The following is a 23,860-nucleotide window of genomic DNA, read 5'->3' on the forward strand; positions in this document are numbered from 1 at the left end:
TGACTGGCTGTCATTGCTGGTACAGGAGACACTTTTTCTACCTAAGCTTTGGTCTCGGCCTGTTGACACCACAGTAATGAATCGCCACAGACCAGGTACAAACTTATGTGTATTGTTTATACCTTGGCTCAAGGAGACGGTATGAACCTAAGGAAAGCTGCCCTCTGCTTCCAAGATGGCTTCTTGGTGCTGTGCCTCTCAGGAGCGGTGTCCATGGTAACTGAGGTGGAAGAGCAAGCTCAGCTCCTCAAGCCCTTTATAAAGTTGTTAATCTCATTTTCCAGGCTGGAGCTGTCATGATTAAACACCTCCTTAGACACCCGGACTCTTACTGAATACTGTGAACTGGCAAATAAGCTTCCACCCATAAACTTGGGAACTGTTCAGATTATAGCAGCATCTCTCCCTGTTTGTTCAGACTTTGGTTTCTCCTATCAGCTTTGTGTAACTTTCAGCACACAGGATATATCTCTTGTGGGTTTATACCTAAGGATTTTGCTTATAAATCGCAGATAGGAACATTTTTATTCTTCAGTCTTTGTGGCTTCTGATTCTGCGTTTTGATTTATTGAATTTAAGAATGATGAGAAGGGGCATTTACGCTTTGTTCCCAACATGAGAGGAAACACATTTAGGCCTTTACCATAAATGTAAAATTCTTTTGGGGGTGTTGAGACAAGGTCTTGACAGGGGGTTGAAGACAGGCTGTCTTGGAACTTGCTGTGTAGACCAGGCTAGCCTCGAACTCATAGACATCCACCTGAACAGACATGCATGCAATCACAACACCCATATACATAAAATAAAAGTAAACCTCAAAAAAAGGAAATCATGACCTCCCTTCGGTCTTGATTTCCCATTCATTCCTGGAGGGCGGTTTCACTGGGTTCAGGAATCTGGCTGTAGAGTTCTTTTAAAACTTGGAAAATACCATATTTTCCTTTACCAAGTCGGTTCTCTTCCGTCACACTCTCTACAGGTTCCTGTCTTCCTCAGTCCCTGGTTTACTTCTTTATTGCTTATTTTTCTGTTGCGGTGATAAAACACCATGAAGGGTTTATTCCGGCTTTTGTTTCCAGAGGGAGGGTCCACTCTGGTGGGGAGGCGTAGCTACTTTAGCCGGCATAATGGCCAGAGCTGGAAGGTGAGAGGTCACATCTTCAACCACAAACATGAGCTAGAGAGCAAACTGGAAATAGGGCAAAGGTAGAGCTCTCAAAGCTCAGCATCAGTGACGTTCTTCCTCCAGCAAGGCTGTACCTCTCATGGCCTCCCCAAACACCGCCACCAACTGGGGTCCAAGTCTTCAAATACATTTCCCATTCAGACGACCCAGTCAGCGTCCTCTTCCAAACGCACATCGGTCTATTCTTGTTTCTTCACAGACGCTGCCCAAGCCTCTGTACCCTGCTTTTCCCCTGGCATGAGGCTGTCTGAACACAGTCTGAGAACGGAGTCAGATGAAGAGAATTATGAGTGCCTATAAGAAAGTTCCAAGAAAACAAGACAAGAGTCTTGTGACCTCGGTTTCTCCAAACCACAGATTATTCATTGCAGCTGACTATTGTTATTGGTTTACGTGCCTCTGTGGAGAAACATGTTTTGGCCACATGCAGCCCGTCCTTATGATTGTATACATTTCTCAGATGACTCTTCTTAACACTTGGAGTATAAATTGTCTGATGCTCTAAATAAAGCTGGCCATTGCATGAGACTTTAGTCCACCTCATTTTTAGGCCCCACTCTCCCAGGCTCACACCTCCAACTAGAGTGGCAACCCCAGGCTCGAGAGATCTCTCCATATCCAGGCACAGAAACCAAAAGCTCTGCTCATGGTTTCACGGTCCAGCCTGCTTTGCGTGACACTCAGTGGTGTCCACCTTGTGCCCTTACAGACTGTCAGTGATTACACTGTCTCCAGGTCATGTGTCCCTGTGCCAATGGCATCTGAAAAAAACTGTAGATGTGAGGTTGCTAGGTTGGAGGCTACATGTGGCTCTAGTTTTATTTTTGTGGCTCTTTCGAATGCAGTCCTGATCCTGACCTGCCTGGCTCTCAGAAGGCCCGGCTGCATGAGATGGGACGGCTGGTACACAGTTGACCACCACGGGCCAGGTCTTTAAGTAGTTCCTCCCGTATTTCATTTATTTATTTATTTATTTATTTATTTATTTATTTATTTATTTATTTATTAAGATTTATTATGTATACAGTGTTCTGTCTGCATAAACCACTGAGCCATCTCTGTAGTTTAATTTAAAAAAAAAAATGTTGTGTGGCCAGGTGGCGGCGGCGGTGGCGGCAGTGGCACACACCTTTGATCCCAGCACTCTGGAGGCAGAGCCAGGTGGATCTCTGTAAGTTGGAGGCCAGCCTGGTCTACAAAGAGCAAGGTCCAGGATAGGCTCCAGAGCTACACAGAGAAACCTTGTCTTGGGGGGGGGGGGGAAAAAAGAGTTGTATGTATGAGCATTATTCTGGCTTTTATGTCAACCTTACACAAGCTAGGGTCATTTGGGGAAGAAATCTCAACTGAGTGAGAAAATGCCCCCACCAGACTGTCCTGTGGGCAAGACTGAGGTGCATTTTCTTGACTGATGTAGGCGGTGCCATATCTGGGCTGGTGGTCTTGAGTGCTGTAAGGAAGGGTGAACAACTCTGGGGAGTCAAGGCACTAAGCAGCACCCCTCTGTGGCTTACACTCCAGTCCCAGCTTTGATCTCCTGCAGGGACTTCCCTAGAGGATGGAGAAGAAGCTATAAGATGAAACAAACCCTTCCTCCCTGAGTTGCTTGGGCCATGGGGTTTTACCAGGGCAATAGAAACCCTAACTATGAAAAGGTGTTTTGCCTGCATGTGTATCTGTATACCACTTGCATTTCTGATTGTGGCAGAGAGAGAAAAAAAGAAAAAGAGGGTGTCAGATCCCCTAGAGCTGGAGTTAAGGATGGTTGTGAGGCACCATGTGGGTGCCAGGACTCAAGCCCAGGACCTCTGGAAGAGCAGCAAGTTCTCTTAACTGCTGAGCCATCTCTCCAGCCCTGTCCCTCCTTATTAAATATTAAATGCATGTGTGTATGTGTGTGTGCAATTCAGTGGTATGTATACATATATGTGGAGGTGAGAGGTCAACCTTGGGTGGTGCTCCTCCGGAGCCATCCACCTTGTTTTTTTGAGGGTCTCTCACTGGTCTGGAACTCACCAAGCAGGCCAAGCTTGCCAGGAATCCTGCCATCACCCCCTTTCCTGTGCTAGGATCACAGGTGTGCAACACCACACCTAGCTGCTTTAATTGGGTTTAGGGTACAGAACTCACATCTTCATACCTGCAACGAAATGCTCTTTACCCACTGAGCTATATCCCCAGCCAAAAAGTAGTTTTTTTAAATAGAGGACTCTGAAGCTCACATGCATCTTCCTCCCTACAGTATGGAAACTTGGCTTCTGTCTGTTGATTTTTTTTTAAATGTCTTCTTGGTCTTTGTGTGTGGATTCATATGTGTGCACGTGTGTGGGCTTTCAGAAGCTGTGAGATGGGTGCATGTAGTGGTACAGAGTCAATCTATAATTTTTTCTAGTACTGACACTTAGAAGTTTTATGTTTTTCCAGAAATCTCTCATTAGTATCCTCTAATCTGTGAACAAAACATAAAGGGAGTGTTTTCTTCATTGTGATTAAACAGCAATCTAGTTAGCCATGAAATACGGAAAATGGTGACTGTGCCCAAGGGCGCCAAACATCTCGGTGCTTTGGGCAAGCACCAAGAGGGTCAGTGGATCCCATATGAGACCACTCCCTGCCAGTAACACCGGGGCAATTCCTACAGCTCCTGGGATGACTCAATGTCTCCAATTTTTCTGTCTTTGCCGGCTCACCCTTCTGGCCACATGGGTGCACACACAGGTCGCTAAGTGTTTCCACCAAAGGAACTCAGAGCCCGAAACACAGCCCCAGCCCATTCACAGGTGTGGAGTGGACAGCAGGACTTCCTCGGCCCCAAAGGAGAGAGAGCCTCTGCACCCTGGTCATGCTCCCAAACCCACACGCCTAGCAGTGTCCCTGTGTCCTCCAACCCAGCCGCAGCCCGATGTCTGCAGCACTCACTTCCAATGCTACCCAGTGTCCCCAACCCACCGCCCACTTCAGTGGACACTAAGTTCTCTCTACCAAGTCTTCCCAAACTGCCTGCCTGGCCAGCTCTCGCTCATTAGCAGGAAAGGTCCCCCTGCTCAGGACCCTGGCCTCAACATGTACCTGAGGTAGACAAAATCTCTCTCCTCCAGATCTCAAGTTTCTGCATTTTGAAACTCAAGGGTGAATTCACAGGACACAGGAAGATTTTCACAGTTTTATCCTTGGTGTCAAGGTCACTGGAGCGGGGTGAGGGAAGCATTTGGATCCTGGTTTGAGCCAAGTGTATCTCCCGCTTCGGATATGCTACGCCCCCTCTACTCCACCAGAGGGCGCCAGAGAACAAGGCGCCTTTGTTCCTAGACTTTCCAAATAATGCTGTTGGGTGATTTTAATTCACGGCGCGACCTTGGATGTCGGAATGTGACTGACAAAACAAAACTTTGTTATAATTTTATGTTCTCGGGGTTTGAATTCTCTGGAGGCACTCACTGCCGTCCCCGCTGCACAGTGGAGTGTCCTGCCACTCTGATAGGAACTGAGACATCAAATAGAGAAAGATCAAAGACAAGATTGACTCCCTTTGTTCACAATAGCACAGTGGCTACCTGTTCCAGCGAGATCTGCTGCGCTGCCTTCTCCGAGTCCTCCACCTGGGCACGACTGTCCCTGTGTTTCTTTCCTTTGGCTCTTTTAAATGGTCTCTCAAGATCTGGGACATCCTAAGTCACACGAACAACAAAAATTAAATTTTGGGTTAGAGCGGTTTTTGTTGTTGTTTTTGTTTTATACAGTGAGACACTTTTTACACTGTGATGTACTGTACACTTAGCTTGCTGGTGCTTATGTGTACCCCCAAACAAAAAAGATGCACAAGCCAGTCCTGGAAGCGGTTAGGAACGTTAGCAGAAAGCCCTTTTACGAAGCACGCTGGAACAGCAGCTCCTCGATGCTGCACACTGGCCATCTTCCCGTGCTAGCTACAGCACAAAGTGGGCACACCACAGGAACTGTTACAGAAGGTGAGGAAGCAGGCGAGACAATCCCGAGCCTCCCAAATGCCGCTGGAAAGGAAATTGCTTTTCTGAGCACAGCAGCCAGATCCGCCAGGCAGGGAGGGGCTGCAAACCGCCTGGCTCTGGCTGGCCACATGCTCTGCCTCCAGCCCAGCCCCCTCCTTCCAAGCATGCTCCTTCTGTTTCTTGGCTTTGTGATCCCAGCAGTAAGCAATGCTCTGATTTCTGTAGCTGAGCAACGGGGCTAAGGGGCTGTGGATGGTGGAAGCTGGCAGGTGTTTGTCCGAGACACTGGACATGGAGGCAGAGCCTTCTGAGTGGGGGCTTATAGAGGACACTGGCAGCCATGGCTGTCATAGGTCTCCAGAAAGATCATCTTCATGACCTCAGCCTTACCCCTCCTTTCTTTCCCCACAACCTCCTATACACAGTGACCTTTGCAGGCTGTCCTCTCCTATAACAAGTTAGAGTAGGAACTGGAGAGATGGCTCAGAGGTTAAGATCATGTCCACTCTCGCAGGGGACCCAGCACCCAAGTTAGGCAGCTCACAACCACCCGTAACTCCAGCGCCAGAGTTATCTGATGTCGTCTGGCCTCTGACTGCATACACATGAACATACCCCCCCCCACACACACACACATACATGTATACACATAATTGCAAATAGCTCTTTGGGGCTGGAGAGATGGCTTAGTAATTAAGGGCTGATGGTTCTTTCAGAGGACCTGGGTTCGATCCCCAGCATCCAGATGGCAGCTCACAACGATAACTCCAGGATCTAACACCCTCACACACTTACATGCAGGCGAAACATCAATGTACATAAAATAAAGTTAAAAAATAGTTTTTGGGTTGGGGATTTAGCTCAGTGGTAGAGTGCTTGCCTAGCAAGCACAAGGCCCTGGGTTTGGTCCTCAGCTCCGGAAAAAAAGTAAAAATAAATAAAATAAAAAATAGTTTTTAAAATTGAGGCATGTAATTCATATAGTTAAAACTCATCCTTTTAAAGCCCATGATTCAATGGGCTTCAGTGGGACTTGGCAGAGATGTGCAGTGGTCACCATAATCAAGTTCTGAACATTTTCATTGCACCCCCCAAAAAACGTTCATCAGCAGTCACCTCATCGCTTTTCCCCAACCCTTGTAGCCTCATCTATTCTCAGGCTCTAGAGTTTTTCAGGCTCTCATGGTCCCCAATAGCCACAAAGTAAAGCCCCCACCTCAGTACCTCAGAATAGAACTGCATTTGGAGGCAGGGCCTTGAAAGAGGCGAATGAACTGATTGAGTTCACAGAGCCGGCCCTGATCTAACGCCATGTCCTTGTGAGAGGAAACGGGGCTGCAAAGACATGCACACACGTGAGGGTGATCAGGTGGGGATGGGGGGGGGGGGCTACGGCAAAGGCAGTGGCTAAGGAGCAGCGGGCTGCATGGGAGCGGCTGAGATGAGAGGCCTGCATCCGTGTGCTCTTCTGGCCTGCACTCTGACTCGGCATGGGTTCAGAACTTCACTATGAAGCTGTGAGCCCAAATGGATCTTTACTATCTTTTCGGGTATTTTGTCGATAGCAATGAAACCCTAAGACATCACCTGTCTCTCAGAATCACTAGGAGACTAAGATAAACAAAGTCAGAACTCTTGTGTAACTCCCAAACAGCGCCTGCCTTCGAGATGAGCCGCAAAGACTGAGGTAGTGCTGAGGGGCAATCAACGGCAGCCTGACAGCGCCGGAGTTACCTGAAAGGAGAGGACTTCAACTGAGAACATGGCTCCCTAAGATCTGGCTATAACGCATTTTCTTCATTAAGGACTGATGATGCAGGAGGGCCCAGCCCATGGTGGGTGGCGCCATCCCTGGGCTGGTGGTCCTGGGTTCTATGAGAAAACAGACCTCCAATCCCTGCCCTGTTTGAGTTCCTGTCCTGACTTCCTTCAATGATGAGCAGCAATATGGACCTGTAAGCCGAATAAACCCTTCCCTCCCCAAGTTGATTTTTGGCTGTGGTGTTCTATTGCAGCAACAGAAACCCTGAGACAGGTGGTAAACAATAGCAGAAACATTCAACTAAACTTGTTTTTCTTTGAGTTTATTTATTTGGGGCTGGAGAGATGGCTCAGGCGTTAGCGGTTAGGCTCACAACCAAAAACACTAGCTTTATTTTATGCATCTGGGTGTCTTGTCTGCATGTATGTCTGTGCACCGTGTGTGTGCCTGATGGTAGAGCATTTATGTGACTCACTCACAACAGACCCTGGGTCTGAGATCATAGCTGACCAACTGGTCTCCTAACTCAGCAGTGACAGGTTCACAGTCAAACTCAAAATCAACTTTCCTGGTTCTCTGTGGAGTGTGATTTCTTTAACGTCCCCTAACTCTTTTATTTGAACTCCTTTGCTTCAGTGGCCACTGAATCTTTGTCATGTGTTTGTCTGGTTGGTTGTGACAGGGTTTCACTATGTGGCAAATCTCCTGAGCTGAGTGCCAGGATTCTGAGTGTATGCCACTATACCCAGCTCTCACTGAATCTTGATGATGAAGTCTAATGTCTTAGTGGGACTTGGGAAAAGTGGGATTTAGTGTCCTGGCCTCAAACAGAATTTAATTTAAGAGTCGGAAGTAGCTATATCCTACTTTTTCCCCACACTCTTTACTCTTAATTCCGTCCAAGGCTTCCATGCCAGGCTGTGGTGGAGTCCCTGGCTCTGCATGCATGAGACCCTGTGCTGGATATCCATTTCTCCTCTGATAAAAAGAGATGGAAGAGACAAGGAGAGAGGGAAGGGAGGGAGGAAGAAGACATGATACATCTATATTAACAAACTGGAGTTTGGTTGGTTTCCTTTCACTGAGTTATTAGGATTTGCAAAATACTCTTTTGATTATTGGCCAATGAGGAAGGTAAGCAGCTTGCGAACCTGTGGACACCCACTGGAGGAAGACCTTCTTGTCTGCTTCATCTTGGTATTCCTAGAACAGTGACACCAGCCAGCCCTGCCCCCTCCACTTTTGGTGCTGGGAAGGAAGGAGAGAGGGGTCGGAGCCATCTATCCCTTGTCAGGCACATGAACCTGAACAGGTCGTTCCAAACCGTGAATCCACTGGGGTCATGTTCTCAAATAAGTATGGCCAGCAAAATATTTTATATAATAGAAAACAATGTACTTGTTCTATATAATATGGAAAAGATTGCATTTACATGGTGGGTGTAAATATTGTCTCGTCAAGCTTTTGCTTCTGTGCATGCACATATGTGTGCACATGTACACACACACACACACACACACACACACACACACACACAGAGGATCATCATAAACAAACATTTTGTACTGGGGGCTACATGTCACAGACAGGGTCAGGGTGGCATCCTTTGGGGGGAAGGAGGAAAACCAGGAAAATGAGTGGAAGGGCGGAAGAGCAGGTGGTGGGGGCCCAGGAGCTCCAGGGAACATCACAGCACATTAGTGGAGCCTGGTGTTAATTAGCTTTGGAAACAAAGCAAGTACCAGGGAGCAGAAAGAGCCTATGAGGCTGAGCAGAGCCTGCTTCAGAGCACCAAGATGGTGAGATGATGGTGAGATGGCCTTACCAAAGGAAGGAGCAGGCACCAGATGCTTGCTCTCCGCCCCCCATCTCCTGAAGCTGAATCCAGGGTCTCTGATGAGCCTGAGCAGGAGGGGAAGTGTGCCAGCCCTGCAGAGGCCAACACAGTCTCGACGTCATCTGTAGTGTGCTGTGCTATGATGCAGCATCCCAGGAGAGCCCTGCTGCTGTGTTGCCATAGCAACATCTTCCCTGCCATGGCCATGTCACTATTATCTCATCACGCTGCTTCCTTTGGCTGTGAAAACTGGCTGCCAGGCAGGGCCCCTGCAAACTTCAGTTACCACCACCCCCTCCACAGGGCATGTGGGAACGGATGCCTCTCAAGCCCAGAGACGATCCCGGCAGGGCTACAAGGGTCTAGTGACCTGTAGGTCTTCTGTTTCCTTGTGTCAAAGAGACTGGTCCAAAGACCCAGGGGATGTAGGGCAGACACAATCCTGCCTCCTCGGAGACAGCAGAAACTTGGATCAGGGCCCAGCAGTAGATTCAAACCAGATCCCCTCAACTTAGCAATGGCGAAATGAGACAAAGGAGGGGGACCCCCGAGACTCAAGGTCTCCATGGAGAACAAAGGCCACCCAGCACCCCGGAGACATCTAAGGACACTGGCGCAGCAAAAAAGACTGGTTTTTGGAGCAGGTTCTGGCTGTCATCCGTTCCCTACTTCGTCTCCATGACGGATTTGCATGCTGATGCTTCCAGTCACTGAGGAAAGAAAACCCAGATTCTTAAAGCAAAAGCAACAAATGAAAACATTTAAGAAAAACAAGGGCCGCAGCTGCGCTGGGCCACACCCACAGGTTATACTTTCCTTCCACAGAACATTGAATCCTTCTGTTGCAGGGTCTTAGACAGTGACAGCTTGTTTCCTGGCTCAGATGGGCTTAGTTAGCACAAGGAAGTAGGGCCCTGGAAATGCAACGTCCCCCACCCGAAGTCACACTGATCCAGAGTGGTCATCTCATCGTATGCATTGAATGATACCCATACATGCAGGGAAAATACCGATACACATAAAAATATTTTTTTAAAAAAAGAATAGCTAAGATGGCTGGGTGTGACAGCACATGCTTTTAATCCCAGCACTCAGGCGGCAGAGCAGGCAGATCTCTGTGAGTTCAAGGCCAGAGAGATGAGCGAGCATAGTAGAAGATCCAGTAAAAGTGCGCTGAGGCAGAGCAGCAGGGCCTACAAGGGAGAAGGCTTGAAGCATGGGTTGCCTGTTGGGCCTCCTGGCTGGCTGCCTTTCGCACCCAGTGCGTGAGTCTGGATGGGTGAACGGTAAAGTAGGAGCATCCAGGCTCAGGAAAATCCTACCAAGAAGTTTCGAGAGGGAAGACGAATCAGGAAGTGAGGAAAGTGAGTGCTGGTGGTCAGCCACTGTCTGGGTGAACCTGGGACTTTAAAGAAAATCTGAATTAAGTTGGGCAGTGGTGGCCCACGCCTTTATTCACAGCACTCGGGAAGCAGAGGCAAGCAAATATTTGAGTTCGAAACCAGCCTGGTCTATTATGAGTTCTAGGACAACCAGGGCTACACAGAGAAACCTTATCTTGGAAAACAAAACACAAACAAGCAAATCTGAGCTAAATTCACAGAGAATGAGTAGTCACCCAGACGTTGTGCCCTTGAGGCCCTGTCCATTTCCCATGAGCAGACAGAGGGCTTCTAAGTGAAGTTCATGGCTTCTAAGCTAATTCCAGAGTGTTTGGGGTCCAGCTTCTGCACCCACTATCTGTAGAGGTCACTGGGAAAGCTTCTGCTAGTTTGCAGGCGTCTCCCTGTGGGATAAGCTCAAGGCCTGTCTGCCAGCTCGCAGTGGGTTTTCCTTGTCCAGGTCCTCTTAAACTAAAGTGACCCTCAGAAGAGGAAACTGCCACCCGTAGATCTCTATCACTTTCCCTTGAGGCCAGGGACTCAGGCGTGAGACTAGCAACCAGAAAACAGTTTCACAGGGGGCGGGCTGGGTGATAGTACAGAGGGCAAAGCGCTTGCAGGGCAACTGTGAGGACCCGAGTTCAAGCCCCAGAGCCCACATTACAAAGGCTGGATGTGGTGGTATGAACTACAGTCCCAGAACTGGGAAGGCAGAGGCAGGCAGATCTCTGAAGAGCACTGCAACCAACCTGGCCAACTCAGCAAGCACCGGGCCAATGAGCAGCCCACTGTCAAAACAGCAGCCAAAGCAAGCTGAATGAATAATGCTGGAGATTGTCATCTGACTGCCACATATACCCATACACACATGACAACACACAGACAGACAGACCCGCCGCTCTCATAAAGAACCTACATTTCAATTCCCAGCACATGGCAGCTTACAACAGTCTGTAACTCCAGTTCCAGGGGCTCGGATGCCCTCTACTGGTCTCCAGAGGCATTGCATGCACATGATGCATATACATGTAGGGAAGCCACTTGTACATACACACACACACACACACACACACACACACACACACACACACACACACAGCTAAGACTGTGGAACATACCTTTAATCCCAGCACCCAGGAAGTAGAGGCAGGCAGATCTCTGTGCCCAAGGCCAGCTTGGTCTCCATAAGAAGTTCCCAGCAGCCAGGCTACATAGTGAGACCCTAATCTTAAAAAGAAACAACAAAGACCAAACTGTGTCACTGCAAATGTCAGCTAGGATGCCATGGCCTAACTCTCACTTGCTAGTGGGAATGCCATGTGTGTGAGCACTCCACACAGTCTCTTTTGTTAAAATTTTTATTTATTTATCTATATTTTATGTATGTGTGCTCTACATGTATGCCTGCATGACTGGAGAGGGCATCAGATCCTCTTACAGATGGTTGTGAGCCACCATGTGGTTGCTGGGTATTGAACGTGGGTCCTCAGGTCCTCTGGAAAAGCAGCCAGTGCTCTTAACCATTGAGCCATCTCTCCAGCCCCTCCAGCCAGTCTCTTTAATAGTTAATTTACTGTAAAACTCCTCCTTCACTCAAGGTGGTTGTCCGAGAGACAGCCCGTGTGCACAGAGCCTGGAACTAGCAAGCACAGCTACTCCATTGGACCAGCCCTGACTGGGAACAGCCCACATGTCCATCACGGTGTGACCTGACAACCAAACCGCCGCTGGGAGATGAAGCAAGACACCACACACTAGAGAACTGAGACAATGCAAACTGATCTACAGTACGAAAAGCTACTTGGAGATTGCTGTAGTGTGGGATCACAAGAAGCAGGAAGTGACGGACCTGGGGTGTGGGGGTAGAGATGCATTCACTGTCTCAGCAGGGGGAGGCAACCCCTGCCAAAATGTATCAGACGCCAGGCCTGGGGGTGCACAGTTTTTTGTATGATGTGACAGCCCAGAAAGACTATGAAGACCAACAAAAGTCCCTCTTGCTTCTGCGGCTCCGCTCTCCCCCTCCCCCTCTCATCGGCTCCCACTCGCACCCATCCACACTGTGCTTTGGTTTCTGCCACACGACCCACGGGACCTGCTCCTGCCATAGTCACGGTTGTTACAGCATGCTGAGCCCAGCCACTGGCTCTCCTCTTTTCCACACTGGGACATCTGTTCCTCCCTTCATTTTAGGTCGTCTTTGCTCACAGAGCGATAATTCTCCTGCCCCTGGGAGTCCCACCACCTCGGTCTCTTCCTCCGTGTCATCCTCAGCCTGCTTCCTGAAAGTCAGTCTCAGGCTTTACCGACCCACGTTCCCCTTCTCCAATCTCCCTTGGGTCTCCGTGCTCCTTCTCTTCTGTTCTCCAGGATTCTCATAACTCCACAGCCGTGTCAAGTCCTGACACCGTCTTACTCAGACTTACACCCACAGGGGGGCTCTGGCCCCTCCTGAAATCCAGTGAAGTCTGGACTCAGGATCTTCCCAACATGTTCCCTGTCCACCATGACAGAAAATCTGACCCTCTTTCATCCCTTCCCCTCCAATCACCAGTCTCAGGGCTTTTTGTTTTCTTTTGGTTTATTCTTTTGTTTTGTTTTGTTTTCCAAGATAAGGTTCACTGTGCAGCCCTGGCTGTCCTAGGACTCATCTGTAGATCAGGCTAGCCTAGAACTCAGAAATCTGCGTGCCTCTGCCTCCTAAATTCTGGGATTAAAGGCATTCGCCACCACTGCCTGGCCAGTCTCCAGTACTAATGCATGCTGTCCAGCAGGTAGTTTCGAGATCACGCCTCCTCTCCAGGTCCACTACTGCCATTTATGTCAGCTGTTATCACCTCCAACTCGTGCCAAGTGCACCCTGGCATGGCATAGCATTTGGTATGGTTCTGGCCATTTCTCCAAGCAAGCTCTCTGGATCCCTCATCCAGAAGTTAACACTTCTGTGTATAGAAAAACAACAGAACTGGTGTAACCCGGCTTGCTTCACGTGCTTGGCACTGGAAAGAACACAGTAAACGTTTGTTGAGTAAAATTTATCAAGAAGGAAAACAGGGGTCTATCTGCACACAGATAGATGTGACTGTCCAGAAGTGCCACCAGGTCTTATGTGGGGTAGCAAGGACTGTGTGCATCTCCTCCTAAGCAAGCAGAGTGTGTTCCCAAACAGACTCCAAGACTGCATTGAAGCCGGGAGCCTCACTGAAGCATGGGAGCCAAAGAAGGCAAGCCCACACTGACATCAGCGTTCGAGGTCCAGAGGGAACAAAGGGGAACTGTTGAAAACAAAGTTTTGTTTTGTTTTGTTTTGTTTTGTTTTGTTTGAAACAGGGTTTCTCTGTATAGCCCTGGCTATCCTGGATCTCACTCTGTAGACCAGGCTGGCTTCAAACTCAGATAGCAATCCACCTGCGTCTGCCTCAAGTAGTGGGATTAAAGGTGCGCCACACCTAGCTTGAAAACTAATCATTTCAATGGGAAAATTACAAAGAAAAATGAGTCAGGTGGGGTTAAATGACAAAAAGGAAATGAAGCCTCAGGAAAAGATCAACACATGTGCAAGCCAATTGACCACAGAGTCACACACACTGGCTAATTCTCAAAGGACAGAAGTCTGTCTCATCAGTTCTGAGGCTCAGGATGCAAGAACAGCATGAGCAACTAGTGTGTGGTGATGGCCATAGCCACACTCCTGAATGGCACAGAGCAAGAGAGGAGAGGGCGCTGCTGAGGCTTACAAGGACATTGATCCTGCTCTCAGGAGGGTACTTCATGGTCTGACGGCCTCCTAAAGGCTGATTTCTAAATACTGCCTTCCTGAAACACCTGGTCTTTAGAGTAGACATATTCAAGTAATTTAAGTCAATTCTTTCTTTCCATTTATCAGAAGCAGGGGTTGGGGCTGGAGAGATGGCTCAGCAGTTAAGAGTATATCCTACTTTTGCAAAGGATCCAAGTTCTATTCCCATTCGCCTGTAACTCCAGCTCCCAGGGAATCTGATGCCCTCTTCTGGCCTCCTCTGGCACTGCACCCATGTGCACCAACCCACTCACTGACACAGACATATACACACATATATTTTTAAATATAAAAGTAAATCAGAAGAGCAGGTTCTCCTGATCTTAAAGATAAGAATGTGAAAGAATCAGGAACACACACACACACACACACACACACACACATACACACACACACAGAAAGACTGACCTAGCTTCACTTACATGCTATTCTTTGTGGTCTCAAGAAGGTAAGCAAGGGGCTGAAGAGATGGATCAGAGGTTAAGAGCACTGCTTGCTTTTCCAAAGGTCCTGAGTTCAATTCCCAGCACCCACATGGTGGCTCACAATCATCTGTAATGAGATCTGGCACCCTCTTCTGTCCTGCAGGGACATGTACAGACAGAACACTGTAAACATAATAATAAATAAATGAATCTTAAAAAAAAAAAAAAGCGCAGAAATTGGCAGTCAGGACTGTTTGTGGAAACCCGAATAGAGAAACTGACTGCCCCAGCTAATGCTAGGAAAAGTTGGCATGCATTCTGTAAGTCTCTTGATTCACCTAAATTTAAAATGTGGTTTAAAATAAAAATACTTTTTATCATGTAACTACTATATGAAATAGCACATAAAAAGACTTAGCCGAGCTGGAGATATACTCAGTGGGAGAATGCTGACTAGCAATGCACACGGTTCTGCATTCCATCCCTAGCGCCCTCCATAGGCAGCCCAAGGACTCTCCTGAGGTTGAAGGAATAATCCAGGAGCTGGGCTGCCCATGCAGGGTGAGGACTGGACAGCTGGAGGTAAAGAGACAGTGAGGTGCTGGCCACATCAGTAGGAGGCCCTGCAGGTTGAAGGGAAGAGGCCTTGCCCCCTGTGAGGATCCACGACTGAGCTTCGAAAGCCATTAACACGTGTTATCAAACATTTGAAACCTCGCAGCCTAGGGGCTGTGCAGAAGTGCAGCTCTCAGCGGGAAAGAGGGCTTCCCAGCAGAGGGACTCTAACTAGACTCAGTAACTAGACACAGGAAGGAGGAGGAGACAGGGAGTACTCAGCCACGAGTCCCAATCCCAGGGCCTGTGAGCTCCAGTCACTGAAAATGACCCACAGCCCACAACACAGGTCCTGTGCTAGCATCAGAGTCACCAGCATGAACATGGACTGGGAAAGGTGCGTGAGTAACCAGTCACATGCCTGGTCAACGAATGTGTCCGGGCACCACGCAGGATCAAACTCAGTACAACTCTTCCCCTTGTTGTGACCAAATACCTCACAGATGCAAGTTATTCTGGCTCTGGGCTCAGAGGGTCCGTCATGGCCGCCATGCATGATGGCTGGAGCAGCTCAGTCAGTGGTAGTGGGAGGTTGAGTGTTCCCACGTCTCAGTGGCAGACAGAAGGGCCAAAGACAGGGCCCCTGACCCTCAAGGACCTGCCCTCACGATGTACCTCCACCAACCATGCCTGCCCCTCTAAGGCTTTCACAGCCTCCTCAAACAGCACCCCCAGCTGGGGACCAAATATTCAAACACATGAACCTGTGGCTGAAACTTCACATTCAGATGCAACAGATCCTGTTCTGCAAGTGAGAAGGGGAAGAGAGGGATGCAGCTGGGGAGCTGCAAATGATGCCAGATGGTGAGGCTGCCCTGGACTGCACTGTAGGCAAGTACAGCCGGAGCCAGGTGAGGAGGAGGGAGGTCCCCAAGGCTCTGGAGAACCTACTTCCCAGGAATGGAATCACGCTCTCCCAGCTCTGAAGAGCTACAGCTTAGGAGTAAAATCCACACTTGGGAGTAGGAACATTCTCTCAGCGGCATCCTGCCAACTCCCCTGGGGTACTGCAATTGCTGAACAGACTACCTCTGTTTGAGGAGGGTGGGTGACTCTCATCAGGCTTGGCGTACCCTCTTCCCCAACCCTGCTTGGTTAAAAGTACTGAAATCCAAGGCACCACTCCTAGAAATTCTGACAAGGCAAAAGTAAGGCCCCCACCATAGGTATTTCCTAAAATCTCTCCCAGGGACCCTGATGTACAAGATGGAGGCACCTGGATAAGGGTCAAATGGCCAGGAATATTATATAGTAACAAGGTGAGAACTCTTGAGGTAGCAATGGGAAAGAAGATGGTGAATTTGACAGGCAGGCCATAAAGAAGCAGAATAAAATGTTCCATTTGATGGGACACACAGGTTCTCTAGGACCTCTAGGTTCCAGACACAGGCTGTGGCTGTGGCTATCAATGGTGGTAGAGAGGAAACAAGTTCATTTTACACCCCTGGAAACTTTACTGCCCCCCTACAATGTCCTTCACTCAGGTTTACCAACCTCCACCCTTAAAGAGAGCCTCAAAAACGTGAGTCTAGGGCCTGCAAGATGGATCAGCAGGCAAAGGAACTTGATGCCAAGCCTGATGATCCAAGTTCTATCCTAGGGACCTACATGTTGAAGAAAGAACCAACTACAGCAAATTTTCTTCTAACCTCCACACTTGCATCATCACCATCATCATCATCACCATCAATAACAACAACATGATCCCAGCACTATCATATCATCATCACCATCATCATCACCATCATATCATCATCACCATCATATCATCATCACCATCATCATCACCATCATATCATCATCACCATCATCATCACCATCATATCATCACCATCATCATCACCATCATATCATCATCACCATCACCATCACCATCACCATCTATCATCACCATCAATAACAACAACATGATCCCAGCACCATCATATCATCATCACCATCACCATCATATCATCATCACCATCATATCATCATCACCATCATCATCACCATCATATCATCATCACCATCATCATCACCATCATATCATCATCACCATCACCATCTATCATCACCATCACCATCATATCATCACCATCACCATCATATCATCATCACCATCACCATCATATCATCACCATCACCATCATATCATCATCACCATCACCATCATATCATCACCATCATCATCATATCATCATCACCATCACCATCATATCATCACCATCATATCATCACCATCATCACCATCACCATCATATCATCATCACCATCACCATCATATCATCACCATCATCATCACCATCATATCATCATCACCATCACCATCATATCATCACCATCATCATCATATCATCATCACCATCACCATCATATCATCATCACCATCACCATCATATCATCATCACCATCATCATCATCATCACCATCATCATCATCATCACCATCATATCATCATCACCATCATCATCACCATCATCACCATCATCATCATCATCACCATCACCATCATATCATCATCACCATCATCATCACCATCATATCATCATCACCATCACCATCATATCATCACCATCATCATCACCATCACCATCATATCATCATCACCATCATATCATCATCACCATCAATAACAACAACATGATCCCAGGACCATCATATCATCATCACCATCACCATCACCATCATCATTACCAAACATGATCTGACACACACACACACACACACACACACACACACACACACACACGGAAGTAAGCCCGGTTCTCTCCCATTCTTGACCTTCTAGAGGGACAGACATGCCTCTGTCCACTCCACCTGTCAGGTCTGTAGTGAACACAAACATCTGGCACTAATTCTTGATTTCAAGGGTCATGGGATTTGCCGGGCCAGTAGGGTCTGCCAAAGCGGGCAGAGGCAAGAGCATCTGGAGTTTGAGGCCAGCCTGGGATACCACATGCTGGGCAGTGGTGGTGCACACATCTTTAATTCCAGCACCTGAGAGCCTGAGGCAGGTAGATCTCTGAGTTCAAGGCCAGCCTGGTCTACAGAGTAAGTTCCAGGACAGCCAAGGCTATACAGAGAAACCCTGTCTCAAAAACAAACAAATAAAAACAAGAGTGGGGAGAATCACCAAACATGAGTAAATATTAGCTTTGGCACTATGGCTACTGTAAATACAAAAGGTCAAAAATAAAATCAAAATTCCCACACTGAACCAGACCACAGCTACTTGTGTCCTGACCCCTAGTGACCTGTGATGTCTTACACAGGTTTTCACTGTGTTGACATTACATGCATATTTCACCTCTATGGCCAAGAGCTAGAGCGACTAGGAGGTGCTACACGCAGGCCTCAGTCACTGGGCACACCTGTCCCTTCCAGTTCAGTTTCTGATATCCTCCCGGTCTCTCCAATTACCTGCTGCTGAGGGCTCTGTGCGAGGCAGCTGCTCAGGAGAGGCGGATGCAAGCCCTTGTGGTAAGTGTGGAGGTCCGCGGCCATGGTCTGAGGAGCTACATCTGTGAAGACAGAGGACACACTCAGCACAGGGCAGGCCTGGAGACAGGCCTGAGGCTGTGGGGAGGGAGTCAAGTCACCTGGCTGAAGAGAGAGACTCATAGGTGAAGGGCAGGACCCTCAGGGAACAGCCATGGGGTGTATACACCTTAGCTATAGCCTTGGGACTTTACGGATCCCCAAGGCCACCTGGCTACTTGGCTGAACAGTCTTTCCTGGGTGAATACAACACTCTGTCTCCCTGGAGATCCCAAAAGCCTCATTTACCAATGGAATTCAAAAGACCCTACTTGAGTCAGCAGCTCAAGGGTCTGTCCTAGCCTCCCCCCCCTGTACCCCACATCACACATTCCCCCACCCCCATCCAGAACAGAAAGGGGGTGTCCTATCCAGTCCCCATATCAGCCTCAGCTACCTGACTCCTCAGCACTGCTCTAGACCCAATTCACCTATCCAGAAAGTCAGACTGCAGCTTTCTTCAGATTTATTGGGAACTGAATTTGCTCTGGAACTCTGTCCCCTCCCCCTATACTCCAAACATGGAGTTCTCCTCCAGCCTTCATGAGAGGAGGAAGAAGAAGGAAGCCCATGGATACAGGTTGCCAGACGGGGTATCTTCAGATGACTTGAAGTAGCTTGGGAAGTGCTTCCTATGTATGGGAGACTCACTGGGGAGCCAGGTGACACCCCTGGCCATCCTCCAAGGGCCAGATGCGCTGCCTGAAGTCCTGGTTGGTTGGTTTTTAACCTGCCGGGACTGAGCATGGGGTGTTGATGCCTCACACAGAACATAGATGGGAAGAGAGGGACGTGGTTCACATTGTTGCTCTTTATTGCCTCTGTGATGGGGGTGGGAGCTCACATACCTACCAAGGGTATTTAGAAAATGTAATAAAAATGTCTTTGATAGAGTCTTATGTAGCCCAGGCTGGCCTCTAATTCGTTATGTAGCCAAGGATGACTTAAACCCCCGACTCTCCTGCCTCACCTTCCCAGTGCTGGCAGGACATGTGTGGGACATCACACAGTCTATGCTGTCCTGGGGATCAAACCAAGGGCTCTGTGCCTGTTAAGGAAGCTACTCTGATAACTGGGCTACAACCCCGGCCCCTGGCTTTCCTTTAATCGAATCTCCATTAAATTAAAGGGGAACAGCAATCTGCCATGGGCAGCTCGATTTAATTCTCCCACCATGTGTCCGAGGACCTACATCTCACTAAAGCCAGGGCTGCACTGTAAAGGCCCTCACCTCCAGGCCTGCCATCCTCAGGCCCTACCATCAGGCCAGAGGTCCTTTCTTGTCCCCACCGCTGGTGTCCGGGTGCCCGGAGAGCAGGTATGAGCCACAGCTCCTTCCCACTCTCCCTCTCTCCACTGTCCTCCACCATCTCTTCACCAGGGCACCAGCTGTGCCCACCCAACCAGGCTGGGATCTTTCAGGTCCCACAGTCAGGTCCAGGCAGACTCACCACCGGCTCCAGGCCACTCTGTTGCCACAACAAGGCAGCCCTGGCAACGAGTGCAGGAGACTTGGTGTATCCTGCCCGCCCAGCATTCAGCCTCTGGCCCCATGGCACGGGATGTCTGGCTCTGGGGAGACTTGAGTTCTCCTAGCTATGGCTCTCTTGCTCTCTTTTTGGATCTTTTCTCCTAAGTGCCCTCGGGTGTTGGGATTGGACTCTAGCTCTCCATTGCTTAGGTCAGCCCCAGGCCCACTGTAGAAAGCAGCTGCATGTTGGCTACCACCAACATCCCTTTTACACCTAGTTAGGCATGGAAAACACAAGCCATGCTCTATCTATTCTTCGATTTGGAAACAGAGGAAGCAACCACCTTTGAGCTCAGCTCTCTGCCAAGCAGAGGTGTCACAGCCGTGTTCCTGGGCCCTATCATCCCAGGTCCTGCGTGTGCTGTGCTTGCAGCGATCCCAGGTCCCTCAGCCTTTGAGGAGCCTCCTCTCACTCTAGCATTTACAGCCAAGCCCTGAGAGGATGGCTCTTGGTGGTCCCTGAGGCACTCAAGTTGGCTCATGCCACTCCTGGGGCTGGGCAGTGGTAGCTCACAGGAAGCAGAGGCAGGCAGATCTCTGTGAGTTCGAGGCCAGCCTGGTCTACAGAGTAAGTTCCAGGACAGCCAGGGCTACACAGAGAAACCTTGTCTGGGGAGGGGGTCGTGGAGGTGGGGACCAAAACACACCTGGGGCTGGAGATGGCTCAGCAGAGCGCTTGTTGCTCTTGGAGAGATGGTTCACAACTGCCCGGAACCTCCAGGGCCTCCTTCTGGCTTCCCAGGTACCAGGTGTGCACATGGTGCACATACATAGGCACATAAAATAAATAAATATTAATAAAAATACACACTCACACTCAGCTACCTGGTGAGGGTCCAGGGTCATCTCATGCTACTCTGCTAGGCAGACCCATGCTGGGTTAGTGCTTACCACTGAGCTACACCCTGGTTCTCTGGCTCTATCTCCTAACAGAGTGCACACCCAGCAAGGGCGAGTGACCCTATGCGTTCCTGCTTTGCCTCTGGCAGGCAGGGTCCTGCAGGACTCTGATTTGCCTCCTCTTATCTCTCCCAGACCCTCTTCCAGACTGGCTTGTGTGGCTCAGGCCCTCTGATCCCTTGTCCTCTGCCTGGCCAGCCTCCCCTGGTGTTTGATTGGATACCCATCTAAACGTCTGTGCTTGGTCACAGTAGCAGGAATCTTAAAAGTTCTTATTAATAAAATCAAACCTGAGGCCGGTTATAGGGGTGAATGCTGGAAGATCAAGCCACAGCCACCTCACCTTGCCAGTTCCTCAGCTGATCCTGTTTCCTCAGACTGGAAGCTTCTGTGTCCTCATCTAAAGGGTCTCAGCTGAACTGCTGCTAGAAGCCTAAAAGCTTAACCAGCCAAATGCTGCTAGTTTCTGGTCTTCACGCCTTGTATATCTTTCTGCTTTCTGCCATCACTCCCTGGGATTAAAGGCGTGTGTCACTAAGCCTGTCTGTTTCCAGTGAGCCTTGAACTCACAGAGATCCAGAGCTATTTCTGTCTCTGGGTTGCTAGGATTAAAGGTGTGAGTGCCACTGCCTAACCTCTATGCTTAATATTGTGGCTTTTCTGTTCTCTGACCCCAGATAAGTTTATTAGGGTGCACAATCTTTTGGGGAACACAATACCACCACAGGTCACCTTCCCAGTGACTCAATACCTGGAGTTCCTAATCCTGCCCCCCCCACTCTGGCTCTGGACCGTGATCTGCTTTTTCTCCCCTCACTGCGCATGCCATCTAATCCTTTGCCATTTTCGCGTTGTTCACTAATTGCTGCCTCCCACCACGGGAACATAAGCCCTAAAGGTCTCCTAGGGCAGGAAGGCATATCCAGCTCTCCAGTGAGTGCCTCCTTTACGGCTGGCGGTCACTGGGTAAGAAGACAGTCACTCACCACGGAGCACACAAGCTGCCTGTGGTGGCCTTGCTGCACACCCGAGACTCTCTGTGAGCACTGGGTTTGGAGAAGGCTGCTGTGTAGGCTAGCTTTATGTCAGCTTGGCTACAGTCATCCGAGAGGAGGGAACCCATGTCTCCCCATAAAATCAGGCTGTGAGCAGACAAGCCTGTTGGGCATTTTCTTAATTGATGATTGAAGGGAGAAGGCCCAGCCCACTCTGGGTGGTGCCATCCCTGGGCTGCTGGTCCTGGATTCTAGAAGAAGCAGGCTGTGTGGGCTGGAGAGATGACTCACCCCACAGTTAGGAGCGCTGGCTGCTCTTCCAGAGGTCCCCTGAGTTGAATTCCCAGCACCCACATGGTGGTTCACAATCACCTGTAGTGGGATCTGATGCCCTCTTCTGGCATAAAGTCATACTTGCAGATAGAGCACTCACGCATAAAGTAAAATAAATCTTAAGGGGGGGAAAAAAAGCAGGCTGAGCAAGCTAGCCAGTAAGCAGCACCCTCCATGGCCTCCGCATCAGCTCCTGCCTCCAGGTTCCTGCCCTGCTTGAGTTCCTGTCCTGACTTCCTTCAGTGAACAGTGATGTGGAAGTGTAAGCCAAATCAACTCTTTCCTCCTGAGTTGCTGTTGGTCATGGTGCTTCTTCATAGCAATAGTCACCCTGACTAAGACAGCTGGTGCAGGAGATGGGAGAGATAGGTAATCTCCCCAATAACCTCCCTGTTCAGAATACCCAGGGCAGGCCTACTGTTTTCTTGGTTTTGTTATAGTTTGTTATTTATGTGTGTCTATGTGTGGGTGCCCACAGAGACAGAAGAAGGCATCAGATGCCCTGGAGCAGGAGGTACGGACAGTTTTGAGTAACTCCAGGGTGCTAGAAACCAAACTTGGGTGCATTGGGAGAGCAGCAGGCGTGCTGACTCAACTCTCCAGCCTTGGTGGTGGTGGTTTGTTTTGTTTTTCAAGACAGGGTTTCACTGTGTAGCCATGGCTGTCTCTGTAGACCAGGCTGGCCTCAAACTCACAGAGATCCGACTGTCTCTGCCCCCTCCCTCTGCTCTCCTCCACCCCACCCCCCCCCCGTGCCACCCCAATGCTGGGATTAAAGGCATACACCTTCACTACCAGGCTCTCCAGCCTATTTTTGTTTTTGAGGCAAGGTCTTGTGTGTCCCAAGAGAGCCTTAACCTCTGCGTCTTAACGAAGGATGACTCCAGCCTTGCCACGCAATGCCAAGCCTCAGCTGCTCTTCATGACCCCTTTATGCCTTCAAAACCAGTAGCACCTGGGTGGTTCCTATACTACTGAGTTCAGATGCCAGCTCAAGGCACAACGTTGGCCATGTCTGGAACATAGCTTCTGTATGCTGACTCTCAGGAAACACTTCCCAGAATATTTCACCTCAAAGATGCTGGTCACTTCTGTTTGTTTGTTTGTTTGTTTGTTTTGCCAGAGCTGAGGACTGAACCCAGGGCCTTGCGCTTGCTAGGCAAGTGCTCTACCACTGAGCTAAATCCCCAACCTGCTGCTCACTTCTTAATCTCTGCTAATTTCTCAGCTCCAGCCGACCAGCATGGAGTATCCCAGGAAAGCAAAGGTTTCACTTTAATAGTCTGTTGTCTTGTTAATCACGGCTGAGTCTTCAGCCATAACTAACCGGAACACAGATTCTTCACACGAAAAGCCCAGGAGAGTCTTTGCTTCCCTCTGACACTTCACCAGCCAGGCCTCCACCGTCTGCACTGCTCTGGACGTTCTTATTTTCTGAGCTCCTACTCAACAGCTCACTGAGCTCTCAACACTCAATGGTTTTGCTGGTCCCAAATTCCCAAGTTCTTCCACAATCCTCCCAAGGAAAACACGGTCAGACCTGTCAGCAATACCTCACTATCCTGGTACCAACTTGTCTCAGTTAGGGTCATCACTGTTGTGATGAATCAC

The 23,860-nt window shown here is 49.1% G+C and overlaps 1 protein-coding gene across 3 annotated transcripts in view; it reads right to left on the reverse strand.

The window, feature by feature from the left end:
* Positions 1 to 19,952, reverse strand: part of LOC118570208 — a 63,336-nt gene extending 43,384 nt beyond the window's left edge. The window contains exons 1-2 of one of the 3 annotated variants that reach the window (XM_036168552.1): positions 19,942 to 19,952; positions 18,374 to 18,474 (exon numbers count right to left, since the gene is read on the reverse strand). In XM_036168552.1, coding sequence (XP_036024445.1) covers positions 18,374 to 18,457 — 84 coding nt within the window. In that variant the 5' untranslated portion in view covers positions 18,458 to 18,474; positions 19,942 to 19,952. Of the gene's footprint in view, positions 1 to 4,740; positions 4,855 to 8,741; positions 9,037 to 18,373; positions 18,475 to 19,941 lie in introns of those variants that run through there. The other 2 variants (XM_036168551.1, XM_036168549.1) reach the window with 2 other exon arrangements.
* Positions 19,953 to 23,860: the final 3,908 nt, after the last annotated feature.

The sequence above is a fragment of the Onychomys torridus genome, chromosome 19 (assembly GCF_903995425.1).
Source record: "Onychomys torridus chromosome 19, mOncTor1.1, whole genome shotgun sequence".
NCBI classification, from domain to species: Eukaryota; Metazoa; Chordata; class Mammalia; order Rodentia; family Cricetidae; genus Onychomys; species Onychomys torridus.